The sequence below is a fragment of the Phyllobates terribilis genome, unplaced genomic scaffold (genome assembly GCF_046119375.1).
Source record: "Phyllobates terribilis strain yellow unplaced genomic scaffold, ASM4611937v1 Scaffold_9__5_contigs__length_417890890, whole genome shotgun sequence".
Taxonomy (NCBI): domain Eukaryota; kingdom Metazoa; phylum Chordata; class Amphibia; order Anura; family Dendrobatidae; genus Phyllobates; species Phyllobates terribilis.
The window spans coordinates 168,833,102-168,852,798 of record NW_027362769.1 but is presented as its reverse complement, the minus strand read 5'-3'; the positions used below and the strand labels follow the sequence as shown (position 1 = coordinate 168,852,798).

General features: G+C 41.2%; 1 protein-coding gene across 1 annotated transcript in view; it reads left to right on the top strand.

The window, feature by feature from the left end:
- TMEM198 (transmembrane protein 198) overlaps positions 1-19,697 on the top strand; it is a 32,476-nt gene that overhangs the window by 8,189 nt on the left and 4,590 nt on the right. The window contains exons 2-3 of the mRNA XM_073647325.1: positions 950-1,206; positions 4,567-5,142. Of these exons, the coding sequence (XP_073503426.1) occupies positions 1,044-1,206; positions 4,567-5,142 (739 nt within the window). The 5' untranslated portion in view covers positions 950-1,043. The remainder of the gene's footprint in view (positions 1-949; positions 1,207-4,566; positions 5,143-19,697) is intronic.

Sequence of the window (19,697 nt, the reverse complement as noted above, 5' to 3'; positions counted from 1 at the left end):
CAGTGAGCGAAGTCTTGGGAAATTCAACCCATGACTCCATTGTGATATACCAATGTAGCTGAGCAGTGTTTGTAGTGCATCCATTTATTCTGACCAAAATGAAAACTTCATGGAGACTTGCATGCAGTCCCATATAAAACCGCAGAGCTGAGTCTGCCAAATGACACATTGAACTCTGCTATATCATTTGTCTCAGTTTACACCGGATTTTGCAGGTCGGTTTGAGTGATTTGGAGATGTTCTGTGTTACCTGTCCTGTCCCTGGTCTCAAGTTAAATTTTGCATTATACTCTAGTCACATCCAAAGCTGCGTGAAGTCTACTGGATTTTACTGTTCCCAGAGAGCAGTGTATTGCGGGAGCTCAGGTGGCCGTTAACCTTTTTGCTGCCGATGACGTATGTAATTGTGGGACGTAGGGGCTCACGCACATGACCGTATAACGGATACTTGTTGTACGGAGCCATCGCAGGAATCCACAGATGTTCATGGGACCACTGATGTACCGCCATATGCCTGTCAGGTCACATGACTATGCATCATGCCTAAACTGTAGTCTGTTTCCAAGGGCAACCATCAGAATTTTGAAAACAGATTTGGTTGTGACTAGAGTACAATATAGAATCTAATAAGAAAATCTGTGTAAAATAAGTAGAATGGAAAAGTTAATCCACATGATATAGATTCACACATTTACGTTGCAGGGCATTTACAATGGGGCAATTACTCGACAGATGAGTACAATTGATAAAAATGCAATCTCTTATCCTTCCGGGCTCGTAATACCAGAATGATTGAGCTTCTTTACATCCCAAACATCTGCAGCTTCCTGTTCCTGGAAATGGTGTCTAATGTACGGCTCATCCTGACTGCTCTCATTGTAGCACCGCCGCCGCACACTGCGCTTCTATGGAATCTTAACCCTTACCTTGCTGTGCTGCTGTTTTCCAGGACCGGTGACAAGTCGCTGCATGGGACCCACTACTTTAATGCAGAGAAGGTGCTGAGGTCGGCCCCAGGATTCCCAGGTTCTCCTATTCGAGAGATGACCGCCACTATGCAAGCCTTTCACTTTAAGCAGTTTGGCCCCGAGCCGGGCCAGGACTGGCCCCCACCCTGTGAGCAGGAGATAGAGCGGAGGTACCAGGTTGTCCCGTCCGTTGTCTGCGCAATGTGCTGCCTTTTTGGAATCATTTACTGTTTTTTTGGTAAGTGACGTGGCCCATGGAAATAATTTACCCCTACAGATGGATACCTGCTTAATATGCTTTTTTTGTTCAAGTATTGTATACTCAATTTTAGCGAAGTGAAATGGCTGATAACAGGGAACAATAAAGGATAATCAATAGCTCTAATAAAATGATAGAAAAGACAGATTGCAGTAATACCGGGCAAACTCAATGACATCGAAGGGTTCGGCCAACGGTCTAATGTTTATGGGGGCGCCGTGCGACTGATGGTCGGGAGAAATATTGATCGAGATGGCTGAGTACGGTAGAAGCATTGTTTGGCCGTCAGCCATCTAATGTGTATGGCCGGCTTTAGGTTTAGTATTTAAAGGGTTATTCCCCATCCATAGCGGTCAGAGCCGAGATCAGGGCTCCGGATCCTCGAGAACACGTCAGAAGCTTTTTCAGCTGTCCCACAGACAATGAATGAAGCGGACATTGAGCAGTCATCCCCATGGTGTAAACTTCCCTTACTTTTCCCCATAATCCCATCATTAACTACCTCAATGTGTGCATTAGAAGCCGCTCAGGGTATGTTCACACGTTGAGTTTTTGCAGTGTTTTTTTCTGCTCTAAAAAGGTATCTCTTGACAGTATTAAACGCGCGTTTTTGGTGCATTTTTTACGCAGTTTTACTCATGTTTTTTACTTGAGTTGTTTCCATTGGGAAACAGACGCTGCAAAAACACTGAAAGAATTGACAAGCTGCAGATTAGAAAATAAAACGCATTGATGTTTAAAAATACGCAGAGTAAAAAAACTCTGAAAAAAATACATTGGATTTCAGAAATCTCATTCATTTTGCTGGTCACGTAAAGGGCGATGTTTTTATGCATCTAGAAAAACAGCATGTGATCATACAATAGAGGCCAGGCAGCGTGGTCTGGGGGTCAGGCAGCGTGGTCTGGGGGTCAGGCAGCGTGGTCTGGGGGTCAGTCAGCGTTGCCATTGGGGGTCTAGCAAGATAAAGCAAGGAAAGACAACGCAGACATACACCCCAACAATGATACGGTAGGTCAATACATCTAAAGGGGGGTTCTGATTTCATGTGCATTCTGCTTAATAACTGCAAAGTGAAAACTTGCAACATTGTAAGATATTTTGTTCCAATTCTTCCCTGTTTTCTCCAGTGAACTGAAACATTTTTTCCTTCACATTCAGAGGCTAAAAGAGCAGTCCGGAGCGCACATAGGGCTTATTAGCGAGTATTAGGCGAGGTTCACTCAGAGTTTTTAGGATAATTTTAGAGCAGATTTGCTCCGAAATCCTCTTTGAAATCTTTTCAAATACTCTTTGAACACTCCTCCTGTTCATTTCAATGGAAAATTCACTTTACTGCCCATATAGTAAGTCTTTTGTGAAGATTTTCTTTTTTGTTTTCCTTCAATATTTTAAAAACGTTGCCGCAGAAAAATAGAAGTGTCATGGCTCGTCTTTGAGGTAGATTCCTCCTTGTATGTTAAATAAAGAGGAATCTTTGTTTTACAGCAAAAAAAAAAAAAGTGACAATTTTTTTTGTGTTTTTACTGCATTTTTCCCTATTGAAATCAAAAAGTACCAGCGCCAAAAAAAACATGAGAAACTTTATTTTATTGCCAATTCTTTGCAAAATTGTCTGCATTTTTCCTGTGGTGGAAAAATTGCAGGAAAATTGCTGAGTGTGAACATACCCTAATGTTTCTACCATCTGAATGTAAACAGAGACGGCTTCTATCACTCGACAATAAGCAAAGATCTTGATCCTGGTGAGGAATTAATCAAATTGAATTGTAAAATGACCTGAATATCTGAGCTGTGATCTCAATGTGTTAAAAGGATTTTCTTCCTTTTTAAAAAACTCAAACGCTTGCAGTCATGTAAATAACAAACACAAAGCGTTTTCCCCAATCCCGTGCCAACTCTACGCTGCTGCTCCTGTCTGTGTGTTGTGCTGCAGCCAATCACTGAGCTCAATGACTCTGCTCATGTAGACAGCACTGAAATGAACAATGTTGCAGTGTTGATATGCACTGTTGACACAATGTTACCACTGCAGCCAATCACTGAGTTTACTGACTCTGTTTATGTAGACGGCACTGATCCAAGTGATTGGTTGCAGCTTTGATGTGCACATTTTACACGATGTCGCCACTACAGCCAATCACTGAGCTCAGTAGCTGTGCTCATGTTGCAGCGTTGATGTGTGCTGTTGATATGATGTCACTACTGCAGCCAATCGTTGAGCTTAGTGGCTCTGCTGATGGACATGGCACTGAACTGAGCGATCGGTTTCAGCATTTATGTGCACTGTTGACATGTCACCGCTGCAGACAATCATTAGACTTAGTAGCTCTGCTCATGTAGATGACACTGAACTGAGCGATTGGTTGCAGTGTTGATGTGCACTGTTGACATTATGTCCCTGCTGCAACCAATCCCTGTACTTAGTGGCTCTATTCATGTAGACAGCATTGAAATGAGTGATTGGTTGCAGCGTCAATGTGCGTTGTTGACATAATGTCACCGCTGCAGCCAATAGATAAACTTAGCGGTTTTGCTAATGTAGACAGCACTGAACTGAGCGATTGGTTGCAGCGTTTATGTGCGTTAATATTAAGTCACCGCTGCAGCCAATCACTGGACTTAGTAGCTCTATTCATGTAGACATCACTGAACTGAATGATTGGTTGCACCATTGATGTGCGCTGTTGACACAATGTCACCACTGCAGCCAATCAATAAATTTAGTGGCTCTGATTATGTAGACGGCAGTGAACTTAGCAATTGGTTGCAGCGTTGATGTGCGCTGTTGACATCATGTCACCACTGCAGCCAATCTTTAAACTTAGTGTCTCTGCTCATGTAGACGGGACTGAACTGAGCGATTGGTTTCAGCGTTGATGTGCGCTGTTGACATCATGTCCCTGCTGAAGCCAAAACTCAGAGACAGAAGGAGCAGCAGCGGAGAACCAGTGCTGGACCTACGGAGGGTGAGTACTATCAGATTTTGTTATTTTACATGACTGCAATCATTTGTGGAATATTTTTTTAAAAGTGGAAAACCCCTTTAAGCTGTCTGCTGCAGTGCATTCTGGGAGATGTATTTTTTAAATAGTGCTATAAAACCCTCAACTTCTGGCTTGCACTACATTTAGTACAGACCCTGAACCAGCAGGGGGCACTGTAACATGTGAGATTATGTAGCCTGATCGCTAACAGAAGTCAGCGGAGCGCAGCTCTGGATGTAACTGGAGCATAACACATTCATGTAGGCTGAAGCTGTGAAGTGAAGGAGACCATCTGATTTTGGCTTCCTGTTGGTGTCTTCTCTCCTCATTATTCCCCTTTCTACGTCTCCAGGCTACCGCTGCTTCAAGGCTGTGATGTTCCTGACGGGTCTGATGTTTGGCTCAGTGGTCATCTTCATGCTGTGCTACAAGGAACGGGTTCTGGACACCCAGCTGAGCGTGGAGGCCAGCGTGGGCATTGGCCTTGGCATTGGCGTCCTGTGTGGCCTGGTCACCATGCTGGTGAGGAGCGTGGGACTCTTCATGGTGGGCTTACTGCTCGGACTGCTGTTAGCCATAGCCACGCTGATCGTCATGGAGCAGTTCTACCACCCGCGCACCGTCTGGGTCCCGGTGGCTCTGCTTCTCGGGATTGGGATGCTGTTTGCAGTGCTGACCTTACAGTGGCAGCGCTTCTTCACCACGCTCTCCACTGCCGTCTTTGGCAGCGCCATCATGACAGTGACTGTGGATTACTTCATCGAGCTCTTTCTGCTGGTGCAGTACGTGTACCAGCGCATGAAGGTGGACCCCCCGCAGCCCGTGTGCTGGTACAGCTGGGTGATCCTCGGCATCTGGCCAGTACTGAGTCTACTGGGAGTCCTGGTCCAGTGGAAAGTTACAGCCGAGGGCTACTCACACACAGAAGGTAGGAGCCCAACTACTCATTGTCTACAGCGGCTGTGTCAGCGCCAAGTGACCTTCAGATATGGATGCTTAATGAATATTCAAGAATTTTTGATTTTTTTTAAATCTTGCAGCAGCTATGTATAAATAATATAACAACCACCATTCACAGCAGATGTCACAGCGCACCTCCTCCTCCTGTACAATGACTAATAACACCTCTATATAAAGAAGATAACACAGGATCCACAATAGGTGATGTCACAGCTCACCTCCTCCTCCTGTACAATGACTGATAACAGCTCTATATAAAGGAGATAACACAGGATCCACCATTCACAATAGGTGATGTCACATCTCACCTCCTCCTCCTCCTGTACAATGACTGATAACACCTCTATATACTGTAAATAACACAGGATCCACCATTCACAATAGGTGATGTCACAGCTCACCTCCTCGTCCTGTACAATGACTGATAACATCTCTATATACAGCAGATAACACAGATCCACCATTCACAATAGGTGATGTCACAGCTCACCTCCTCCTCCTGTACAATGACTGATAACACCTCTATATACAGCAGATAACACAGGATCCACCATTCACAATAAGTGATGTCACAGCTCACCTGCTCCTCCTGTACAATGACTGATAACACCTCTATATACAGTAGATAACACAGGATCCACCATCCACAATAGGTGATATCATAGCTCACCTCCTCCTCCTCCTGTGCAATGACTGATAACACCTCTATATACAGTAGATAACACAGGATCAACCATTCACAATAGATGATGTCACATTAACAGAAATAAACACGTGAAATAGATCACTCTGTGTGTAATGACTCTATATAATAGATCCCTCTGTGTGTAATGACTCTATATAATAGATCCCTCTGTGTGTGATGACTCTATATAATAGATCCCTCTGTGTGTAATGACTCTATATAATAGATCCCTCTGTGTGTAATGACTCTATATAATAGATCCCTCTGTGTGTGATGACTCTATATAATAGATCCCTCTGTGTGTAATGACTCTATATAATAGATCCCTCTGCGTGTAATGACTCTATATAATAGATCCCTCTGTGTGTAATGACTCTATATAATAGATCCCTCTGTGTGTAATGACTCTATATAATAGATCCCTCTGTGTGTAATGACTCTATATAATAGATCCCTCTGTAATGACTCTATATAATAGATCCCTCTGTGTGTAATGACTCTATATAATAGATCACTCTGTGTGTAATGACTCCATATAATAGATCCCTCTGTGTGCAATGACTCTATATAATAGATCGCTCTGTGTGTAATGACTATATAATAGATCCCTCTGTGTGTAATGACTCTATATAATAGATCCCTCTGTGTGTAATGACTCTATATAATAGATCCCTCTGTAATGACTCTATATAATAGATCCCTCTGTGTGTAATGACTCTATATAATAGATCACTCTGTGTGTAATGACTCCATATAATAGATCCCTCTGTGTGTAATGACTCTATATAATAGATCCCTCTGTGTGTAATGACTATATAATAGATCCCTCTGTGTGTAATGACTCTATATAATAGATCCCTCTGTGTGTAATGACTCTATATAATACTAGATGGTGGCCCGATTCTAACGCATTGGGTATTCTAGAATAGGTATGCGGCCGACTGGGCGCAATCAGCAGAACATTGTTTAAATTTGCCGCCAAAATCGCTGATTGGTCGCGGCTGGAAACTGCGACCAAGCAACAAAACGGTGTTTAAATTTGGCGGCAATATGGGCGATTGGTGGTGGGTGGCGGCCGCGACCAATCAGCGAACTGTTAGTGAGGACTGGAGAGCGTGTTTAAATTTGGCGATAGAATCGCTGATTAGTCGCGACCGCGACCAATCAGCAAAACGGTGTTTAAATTTGGCGCCAATATCGCTGATTGGTCGTGGTCGGCAACCGCGACCAATCAGCAGAGCGGTGTTTAAATTTGGCGCCAATAATGCTGATTGGTCGCAGCCGGCGACCGCAACCAATCAGCAAAGCGGTGTTTAAATTTGGCGCCAATAATGCTGATTGGTCGCGGTCGGCGACCAATCAGCAAAGCGTTGTTTAAATTTTCGTTCCAATGTCGCTGATTGGTCGCATCTGGCTATCGGGACCAATCAGCAGAGCGTTGTGTAAATTTGGCGCCAATCTCGCTGATTGGTCGCGGTCGGCTGGCGGCTGCAATCAATCAGCAGAGCGTTGTTTAAATTTTGCGCCAATCTCGCTGATTGGTCGCGGCTGGCGGCCGCAATCAGCAGAGCATTGTTGAAATTTGGCGCCAATCTAACTGATTGGTCGCCGTGGCCGGCCGCGCCCAATCAGCGATATGGGCGGAAAATTTAAACGCCGCTCTGCTCATTGCTCGCGGTGGCCGGCCGCGACCAATCAGCAGAGCGGCGTTTAAATTTTCCGCCCATATCGCTGATTGGTCGCGGGCGTCGACCGCGACCAATCAGCGTCGTATTAGTGAGGACCGGGGAGCGTCGCTGCCTGTGCGGCTACTTCCGCTGCGAGAAGCCGGGAGATGAGCGGCTACTCGCAGCAGAAGTATCCTGACCGGCGGTGCCGCTTCCCGTTCCTCCGTTCACACTTGCCCTCCGGAGATCAGCGGGCCAAGCCACTGATCTCCCGACGTTAGCCGCATGGAGGTGAGCGGCGCCGCCTGTCGGGGTACTTCTGCTGCCGGCAGCGGGGAGATGAGCGCCTCATCTCCCGGCTGCATCGCCGCTGACCTCCGTCCTGCAGATCAGCCGCTAACGGCCGCCATCTTTTTCTGAAATCCCGCGTCGCTGATTGGCCGCGGCCGAACCAATCAGCGACGCGGGATTTCCTGGACAGACAGACAGACCAGACAGACAGACAGACGGGATAAGACGATTATATATATAGATGAGTGTCACTTTTTGTATTGAAGAACTGAAATAAATTAACTTTTTGATGATATTCTATTTTAGTGAGATTCACCTGTAGATAAATCTTCACAGATAGTGATACAATACGTTCTAATATCATCTCATGCGTAGATATAAGTTCATGAGGATCAGCACTTATAGGTGAATCTCTGGGGGGGGGGGGCACCTGCATCTAAGACAAGTATTGTGGCTGATTCACTCCGTGTTGTGTTTATCTTATGTGTATGTCACTGTTCAGATGATCAGTCTCTGTGCGCTCTGCTCTGCCTGTTACGGCGTATACTCTTTACACTATGAGATATTGCAGCCTTTCTTCTCTCCGTGCTCCCTTCCCCGGTGGGGATTATTGATTTATTCATCTGCTTTATTGGTTGTCGAATGCTTTTTATGGCCGTAATAATTGGTATTTCCTACAGTTCAGTACAATGTGTGGTGGTATCTGGGCGGACCATCTATAGCTGCTGGCAATGTGATATGGGTGTGATTTCTGTTTTTCTATGACATCATCTGATGTGGTTTATATGACATAATCAAATTTGGGTGTAATTTATATCACATTAACAGATGTGGGTGTTGCTTATGACATCAAATGTAGGTGTGATTTATATGACATCTGATGTGGGTGTGGTTTCTATGACATCATCTGATGTGGGAGTGGTTTATATGACATCATCTGATGAGGGAGTGGTTTCTATGACATCATCTGATGTGGGTGTGGTTTCTATGACATCATCTGATGTGGGTGTGGTTTTGTATGACATCATCTGATGTGGGAGTGGTTTCTATGACATCATCTGATGTGGGTGTGGTTTATATGACATCATCTGATGTGGGTGTGGTTTATATGACATCATCTGATGTGGGAGTGGTTTCTATGACATCATCTGATGTGGGAGTGGTTTCTATGACATCATCTGATGTGGGAGTGGTTTATATGACATAACCAGGTATGGGAGTGGTTTATATGACATCATCTGATGTGGGAGTGGTTTCTATGACATCATCTGATGTGGGAGTGGTTTCTATGACATCATCTGATGTTGGAGTGGTTTATATGACATAACCAGATATGGGAGTGGTTTATATGACATCATCTGATGTGGGAGTGGTTTCTATGACATCATCTGATGTGGGTGTTGTTTATATGACATCATCTGATGTGGGTGTGGTTTATATGACATCATCTGATGTGGGAGTGGTTTCTATAACATCTGATGTGGGTGTTGTTTATATGACATCATCTGATGTGGGTGTGGTTTATATGACATCATCTGACGTGGGAGTGGTTTATATGACATAACCAGATATGGGAGTGGTTTATATGACATCATCTGATGTGGGAGTGGTATATATGACATAATCTGATGTGGGAGTGGTTTATATGACATCATCTGATGTGGGAGTGGTTTATATGACATAGCCATATATGGGAGTGGTTTATATGACATCATCTGATGTGGGAGTGGTTTATATGACAGCCATATATGGGTGTGATTTCTATGACATCATCTGATGTGGGTATGGTTTATATGACATCATCTGATGAGGGTGTGGGTTCTATGACATCACAATATGTGAGTGTGGTTTCTATGACATCACAAGATGTGCGTGTGATTTTTACATCTGGCTCACTACATACATATGCTGTTTACTATTTGACCATGAACTACCTGACGGTGATGTCACATAGTCGAGCTACGCGTTGGTCAGCATTACAACCTTCCTGGGCCAATATAATTCAGTAGACACCTTCAGTGATTGAATGTTTTCTGTTTACAGGTCCTATACACTAGAGAGATATACGGCACTCCTGGTTGAGAGATGAGGTGCCCAAGTTGGGTACCAACCCATAGTCAAAGTAACTGAGCAACTTGGCGCTCAAAAAGTTGCAGTGAGTGAAACAAGTTTTGTTGGCAGTCCTTATGGTTGTTAACATTTCGGTTCTGAATATGGACCTTCATCAGAACTGTACAAAATACATAATGAAGGACAATAATGAACGCAGAGTGATGACATTATATACATATTTACAATTACAAAACATGTGTTATACCCGGGATTATAAAAGATACAGGATACAACTAATCTATACATTATTAGAAGCTGTTTTATCCATTTTCTTAAAGACAGTAATTTATATGAACTGATACATATCAGAAGCATTTTTTTTAAAATCTATTGTTGAAAGATATCAAGTAAAGGATATGGTGGTGATCTAGCTGTGATCTGTAACGAGGTTCCAGAACCTGTCACTAGGTGGCAGCCTGTGCAGGGAGAAGAAGGCAGTGGAATCCTATGGAACAGTGATGGCGTCAGTGATAGAAGGTTTGATTATACAACATTAGAAACTGGTAGTTATGTAAATGAGAAGGTTATGGTAATGAGAAAACCAGTCCGTGAACAAGTTGGCAGTACAGTATTATGGTGGTGTAAAGATATAGGTATAGAAGACAACTTGATCTCCAGGGAAGACAATGGAAATGTAACCATTGATTTATTCACCAAACTGGGATCATAACAGTTGACTTCATTTCTCCAGTTACCATCCGTTACAGATCACGGCTAGATCACCGCCATATCCTTTACTTGATTTACTTCTGATATGTATCAGTTCATGGAAATTACTGTCTTTTAAGAAAATTGATAAAACAGCTTCTAATAATGTATGCATTCATTGTATCCTGTATCTTATATAACCCTGGGTATAAGACATATTTTGTAATTGTAAATATGTATATATGCATTTATTATTGTCTTTCTTTATGTATTTTGGACAGTTCTGATGAAGGTCCATATTACAGGTCCTATACAGACCTATATGTTTCCATGGTAACAGAGCACAAACATACCCTGTGCAGTCTGATCCTGCAGCCCCCCTAGTTGGGGATGGGTTAGCAATTGGGTTCCATTAACCCATTATCTGCCAATGTCCTTTTTTTGGGACACCTAATTTTTTGCTTCTAGCAACTAAGATTTTCTAATTAGGTCCAATTAGGTTTTCCTCTATAGCCTCCTGTGCTGCACTGTAACTATCGTTGGCTGCAGAATGAGTTAACCGGGGATCCATCAGTGAGTTCACCATAACTATCTGATCAGAGCTTTCTTTAATCTCTCTATTTCTGAGCTCCTCTCTTGTGATTTATGACCACAAACCAAGGATGACTGTGCAGTGAGAATAACAACCTATAAAAGCCAAATGGTGTAAAATATTTAATAAAACCAAATTGCAAAAATGATTTTTTAGTCCCAAATACATGCTGTTAAATAAAGAAAAAAAATGTCCCCAAAGGTGTACATTCCCTTTAAGATAAGTATTCAAATATTTCAGGTATATAGAAAACACACAAAGGAATGATTATTCTTATAGGAAAAATGCACGAGAAATTCTAAATAGTGCACAATGCGGAAAAAAAAAACTTTAATTTTTGTGTTTTTGTTTTTTTTCTCTCTGCAAAATAAATTGGAATTAATTAATTAGGAGAAATGCAATTAAGTAGCAATAGACGGGATGTAATAAATCAGTATCGCACCCGGGAGGGGACTTCAATAGCAGTAATTCAATCAGCCTTGTTCATTACAACACAAATAGGACTTGAAATGGTGTTAGCTTTCATCCAGCGCTCCTATAGCGCCACCATTAGGCCACTAAGTTGTACTGCAGCAAGATACAAGTAGCTAAATGGATATTGTTTCTTTAATGACATTTTTTTTACCTGAAACTTAACTTCTTGTGGCATAAATAGACGCCGTTAGCTGCTAAATGCTGGATGTTAGGACTCAATAGGCTTAAGGTAGAACTTTGTCACAGCTCACCTCCTCCGCCTGTACAATGACTGATAACACCTCTGTATACAGTGGATAACACAGGATCCACCATTCACAATAGATGATGTCACAGCTCACCTCCTCCTGTACAATGACTGATAACACCTCTATATACAGTAGATAATACAGGATCCACCATTCACAATAGGTGATGTCACAGCTCACCTCCTCTGCCTCCTGTACGATGACTGAAAACACCTCTATATACAGTGGATATCACAGGATCCACCATTCACAATAGGTGATGTCACAGCTCACCTGTGCCTCCTGTACAATGACTGATAACACAGGATCCACAATTCACAGTAGGTGATGTCACAGCTCACCTCCTCCTCCTGTACAATGACTGCTAACACCTCTACATACAATAAATAGATAACACAGGATCCACCATTCATAATAGGTGATGTCACAGCTCACCTCCTACTGTACAATGACTGATAACACCTCTATATACAGTAGGTAACACAGGATCCACCAGTCACAATAGGTGGTGTTACAGCTCACCTCCTCCCCCTCCTGTACAATGACTGATAACACAACTATATACAGTAGATAACACATGATCCACCATTCACAATAGGTGATGTCACAGCTCACCTCCTCCTCCTCCTGTACAATGACTGATAGCACCTCTATATACAGCTGATAACACCGGATCCACCATTCACAATAGGTGATGTCACAGCTCACCTCCTCCTCCTCCTGTACAATGACTGATAACACCTCTATATACTGCTGATAACACAGGATCCACCATTTACAGTAGGTGATGTCACAGCTCACTTCCTCCTCCTGTACAATGACTCATGACACCTCTATATACAGTAGATAACACAGGATCCACCATTCACAATAGGTGATGTCACAGCTCACCTCCTCCTCCTGTACAATGACTGATAACACCTCTATATACAGTAGATAACACAGGATCCACCATACATAATAGATGTCACAGCTCACCTCCTCCTCCTTCTGTACAATGACTGATAGCACCTCTATATACAGTAGATAACACAGGATCCACCAATCACAATAGGTGATGTCACACCTCACCTCCTCCTCCTGTACAATGACTGATAACACCTCTATATACAGCTGATAACATAGAATATACCATTCACAATAGGTGATGTCACAGCTCACCTGTTCCTCCTCCCTTCGTAATGACTTTTGCACATTCTCATATGATGCTTCAATACAAATTATAGGGTCTAGATCTGTTCAGTGCTGCTAATGTACATGTTGATTTTCTGAAATAGCAGAAAGTTTCTGTTGTGAAAATTGCAAGATTTCTATTTCTTATTTTTAATAAAGATTGTGATATGGAAGAAAAAAATTTCCACATTTAAAAAATGTAAAATACATTTAACACAAAAGCCCAATTTAAACAATAGGTCGTTCTTTGACGGCCGCTTCCCTTTAAATTGAATGTCCACATTATTTCCTTTTCACTTGTAACATTTTCAAATTCTACAATAAAAAATGTATTACTATATCTGAATACGAATCAGGCCTTAGATTTTGTGATCCAAAGGTCCAAATCCCCTTGCATAGGCATTTAAAACCTGCTGGCTGCCACTAGGGGGAGCTCACTGCTTGCTGTAATACATAGCACTTAATAAAACACAAGTATACAAACAGCTGCTGAGCTCCCTCTAGTGGTGGCTTTAGGTAGGGAGATTTTTTTTTTCATGTAAATTTTTCTTTTGGGATTTTGGAGCTCTGAATAATGAAAGTTGAGTTCTTATCACCATAATAGTATATTAAAAAAATTAATCAGTTGAATTTTGGACCTAAAATTGACACTGTGAAAGTATCAGACCCCTGTAAGCCTATAGTAAAATATATATTACTTTTCTTTCTGTCATATTTGCCTTCACTAGGTAGGAGTAACGCCGGCACAGGATGAAGGTCCACTTGGCCTCTAGTAATATTTTGTTAATCTAATACCTGGATTATATTGGATATGATATTAAATAAGAAACATTAATTCACAATCACAATCCCACTTTAATTGATCTTTACGCTGCGGCGGCTTCTCCTGCTGCTGCGGCTTCGGACTTAGAGTTTTCTATTTGCAGGACGCAGCTATGTGACCTCCATGTTGCTCTGCGGTGACCCCCCCTTAACACTGAGCAGATTCTATCACATGGAAAAAACTGATAAAAGAGGTGACAGCGCGCTGCGTAATTAAGGTATCGCCGTCTCCCTGATTGTAACTGACTTAAAAGATGTTTTATCACAGGGGAGATTAAAGAGATTTCTTTCCTAATGGAAGTGACTGTGGAGCCCGAGCTCAGATCTCCTCCGTCACTCCACGACCGGCCCTATAATTCGTTATTAGCATACGTGGCTATCCACATTTTCCAACAGTATCCTGCCATTTTTTTATTAAAAAATGAAGGGGAGTGGCTTTTGATAAAAGGCGGGGCTAAAAAGAGACTTCCTGCACTACTACGGCTCCTGCTGCAGCCCGTTGTCTTAAACAGAGGCTTCTGCAATTTTTCCCCCCTATTAATATGCAGTTTCTTGCTATTACTCAATGGAAACTACCTTCTGTCCATTGTCATCAACTACCTCCTATTATCACAACAGTGAGGAAATCGCTTTACAACCTCTTTTTGTCTGACTATAAGTCTGACATTGGGGGAGCTAGGGGAGGCACCTCACCTTCCACAGGAGCTGTTCAACTTTTGGTATATTTGTAAAAATTTCTGTTTGTAGTATTAAGAGCCTGCACCAAAATAGCGAGCAGTAACCCAGCTTTCCCACTACTTAGATCGTCTTGACAGCTCAAATAACACTGCTTTACTGTAGCTCAGCTTTCCCACTGTTCAAGTCACGTGCTGTCACTACACTAACATAATCAGTGGTAAAACTGATTAACAGTTTAAATTACCACAGCAAGTCTTCCAGGTCCTGAAGCAGCAAAACAGCCCCAGACCATCACACTACCACCACCATATTTTACTGTTGGTATGATGTTCCTTTTCTGAAATGCTGTGTTACTTCTATGGCAGATGTAATGGGACATACACCTTTCAAAAAGCTCCTTACTGTTCTAAGACTGCTGCTGATTCTGGGAAAAATGCATTGCATATCAGAGATCTCATGTTCTAAGACTGTTAGTGACAGTGGAAAAGCTGGGTTGCTGATTAGTGTTGATATGTTCTGAGACTACTGCTGACAATAAGAAAGCTGACTTTCAGCTCAGGGCTGATATTTTCTAAGACAGTTGCTGATGCTAGGAAAGCTGGGTTACAGTTCAATGATTACTGTCTACTCAGAGACAGCTGCTAATGCTAGGAAAGCTGGGTTACAGTTCAGTGATTACTGTCTACTCAGAGACAGCTGCTGATGCTAGGAAAGCTGGGTTACAGTAGTTCATTGATGATATGTTCTGAGACTGCTGTTTGGTTGTACCATGTTTATTTAGCCTATTATAATACTACTACGCTACTATTATAATATGATTACTTTACACTTCAATAGTAACCTTGGATCTCCCTATTGTCCTTTTCAGAGTTTCTATCTTTCTGTGGTCACTTCTAAAAAAGAACCATATTTTTTATCTATTTATTTTAAATGTATAGTACTGTCAAAATTAAAACTAAAAACATCCAAAAGTTGTAAAAAATGTTTCTTTTAAATATTAGACAAAGATAATACAAGTAAACACAAAATGCAATTTTTAAATGAAGGTCTTTATTATTAAGGGAAAAAGAAATTCAAACCTACAGGGTCCTGTGTGAAAAAGTGATTGCCCCCCTCCCTTCACTTACAACATAAATTAACTGTGGTTTATCACATCTTTGGGAAGCAGAGTTCAATTTCCATATATACATACAGGTGCTTCTCACAAAATTAGAATACCATCAAAAATGTAATTTATTTCAGTTCTTCAATACAAAAAGTGAAACTCCTATATAGTTATTGCAAACAGAGTGATCTATTTCAAGTGTTTATTTCTGTTAATGTTGATGACTATGGCTTACAGCCAATGAAAACACAAAAGTCATTATCTCAGTAAATTAGAATAATTAACAAAAGACACCTGCAAAGGCTTCCTAAGTGTTTAAAAAGGTCCCTAAGTCTGTTTCAGTAGGCTCCACAATCATGGGGAAGACTGCCGACTTGACAGATGTCCAGAAGGAGGGTAAGCCACAAAAGGTCATTGCTAAAGAACCTGGCTGTTCACAGAGTGCTGTATCCAAGCATATTAATGGAAAGTTGAGTGGAAGGAAAAAGTGTGGTAGAAAAAGGTGCACAAGCAACCGGGATAACCGCAGCCTGGAAAGGATTGTTAAGAAAAGGCCATCCAAAAATGAAGGGAGATTCACAAGGAGTGGACTGCTGCTGGAGTCATTGCTTCAAGAGCCGCCACACACAGACGTATCCAGGACATGGGCTACAAGTGTCACATTCCTTGTGTCAGGCCACTCATGACCAATAGACAACGCCAGAAGCGTCTTACCTGGGCCAAGGAGAAGAAGACCTGGACTGTTCTCAGTGGTCCAAGGTGTTGTTTTCAGATGAAAGTAAATTTTGCATTTCATTTGGAAATCCAGGTCCCAGAGTCTGGAGGGAGAGTGGAGAGGCCACAGTCCAAGCTGCTGGAGGTCTAGTGTGAAGTCTCCACAATCAGTGATGGTTTGGGGGGCCATGTCATCTGCTGGTGTAGGTCCACTATGTTTTATCAAGATCAAAGTCAGCGCAGCCGTCTACCAGGACATTTTACAGCACTTCATGCTTCCCTCTGCCGACAAGCTTTATGGAGATGGAAATGTCATTCTCCAGCAGGACTTGGCCCCTGTCCACACTGCCAAAAGTACCAATACCTGGTTTACACACAACAGTATCACTGTGCTTGATTGGCCACAAACTCGCCTGACCTTAACCCCATAGAGAATCTATTATAGAGAATCTATGGGGTATTGTCAAGAGGAAGATGAGAGACACCAGACCCAACAATGCAGACGAGCTGAAGGCTGATATCAAAGCCACCTGGGCTTCCATAACCCCTCAGCAGCCACAGGCTGATCGCCTCCATGCCACATTGCCTCATTGATGCAGTAATTGATGCAAAAGGAGCCGACCAAGTATTGAGGGCATTTACTGAACAGACATTTCAGTAGAGCAACATTTCGGATTTTAAAAACATTTTTCAAGCTGTTGTTATAAAGTATTCTAATTTACTGAGATAATGACTTTTGTGTTTTCATTGGCTGTAAGCCATAATAATCAACATTAGCAGAAATAAACACGTGAAATAGATCACTCTGTGTGTAATGACTCCATATAATAGATCCCTCTGTGTGTAATGACTCTATATAATAGATCCCTCTGTGTGTAATGACTCTATATAATAGATCCCTCTGTGTGTAATGACTCTATATAATAGATCGCTCTGTGTGTAATGACTCTATATAATAGATCACTCTGTGTGTAATGACTCTATATAATAGATCCCTCTGTGTGTAATGACTCTATATAATAGATCGCTCTGTGTGTAATGACTCTATATAATAGATCCCTCTGTGTGTAATGACTCTATATAATAGATCCCTCTGCGTGTAATGACTCTATATAATAGATCGCTCTGTGTGTAATGACTCCATATAATAGATCGCTCTGTGTGTAATGACTCTATATAATAGATCCCTCTGTGTGTAATGACTCTATATAATAGATCCCTGTGTGTAATGACTCTATATAATAGATCTCTCTGTGTGTAATGACTCTATATTATATATCCCTCTGTGTGTAATGACTCTATATAATAGATCCCTCTGTGTGTAATGACTCTGTATAATAGATCCCTCTGTGTGTAATGACTCTATATAATAGATCCCTCTGTGTGTAATGACTCTATCTAAGAGATCCCTCTGTATGTAATGACTCTATATTATATATCCCTCTGTGTGTAATGACTCTATATAATAGATCCCTCTGTGTGTAATTACTCTATATAATAGATCCCTCTGTGTGTAATGACTCTATATAATAGATCCCTCTGTGTGTAATGACTCTATATAATAGATCCCTGTGCGTGTAATGACTCTATATAATAGATCCCTCTGTGTGTAATGACTCTATATTATATATCCCTCTGTGTGTAATGACTCTATATAATAGATCCCTCTGTGTGTAATGACTCTGTATAATAGATCCCTCTGTGTGTAATGACTCTATATAATAGATCCCTCTGTGTGTAATGACTCTATATAATAGATCCCTCTGCGTGTAATGACTCTATATAATAGATCCCTCTGTGTGTAATGACTCTATATTATATATCCCTCTGTGTGTAATGACTCTATATAATAGATCCCTCTGTGTGTAATTACTCTATATAATAGATCCCTCTGTGTGTAATGACTCTATATAATAGATCCCTCTGTGTGTAATGACTCTATATAATAGATCCCTCTGCGTGTAATGACTCTATATAATAGATCCCTCTGTGTGTAATGACTCTATATAATAGATCCCTCTGTGTGTAATGACTCTATATAATAGATCCCTCTGTGTGTAATGACTCTATATAATATAGGGGTTTCACTTTTTGTATTGAAGAACTGAAATAAATTACATTTTTAAGAATATTCTAATTTTGTGAGAAGAACCTGTATATATGTACAGCTCGTATAACCTGGGTATCTCCTGTATATAATTATATATGTACAGTTGGTATAACCTGGGTATCTCCTGTATATAATTATATATGTACAGCTGGTATAACCTGGGCATCTCCTGTATATAATTATATATGTACAGCTGGTATAACCTGGGCATCATCTGTATATACATATATATGTACAGTTGGTATAACCTGGGCATCTTCTGTATAATTATATGTGAACCCCTGGTATAACTTGGGCATCTTCTGTATATAATTATATATGTACTGCTGGTATAACTTGGGCATCTCCTGTATATAATTGTATATATACAGCTGGTATATGTTATACACCTTCTTGTATATAGGGATATGGAGCATGCTGGTATAACCTGTGTATCTCCTGTATATAATTATATATGTACAGCTGGTATAATCTGGGCATCTCATGTATATAATTATATATGTACAGCTGGTATAATCTGGGTATCTCCTGTATATAATTATATATGTACAGCTGGTATAACCTGGGTATCTCCTGTATATAATTGTATATGTACAGCTGGTATAACCTGTGTATCTCATGTATATAATTATATATGTACAGCTGGTATAATCTGGGCATCTCATGTATATAATGATATATGTACAGCTGGTATAATCTGGGCATCTTCTGTATTTAATTATATGTACAGCTGGTATAACCTGGGCATCTCATGTATATAATTATATACTGTATGTACAGCTGGTATATGTTAAACACCTTCTTGTATATAGGGATATGGACCATGCTGGTATAACCTGGGCATCTTCTGTATATAATTATATATGTTCAGCTGGTATATCCTGGGCATCTTCTGTATATAATTATATATGTACAGCTGGTATATGTTATACACCTTCTTGTATATAGGGATATGGACCATGCTGGTATAACCTGGGCATCTTCTGTATATAATTATATATGTACAGCTGGTATAACCTGGGCATCTCCTGTATATAATTATATATGTACCGCTGGTATAACCTGGGCATCTTCTGTATATAATTATATGTGTACCGCTGGTATAACCTGGGCATCTTCTGTATATAATTATATATGTACCGCTGGTATAACCCGGGCATCTTCTGTATATAATTATATATGTACAGCTGGTATAACCTGGGCA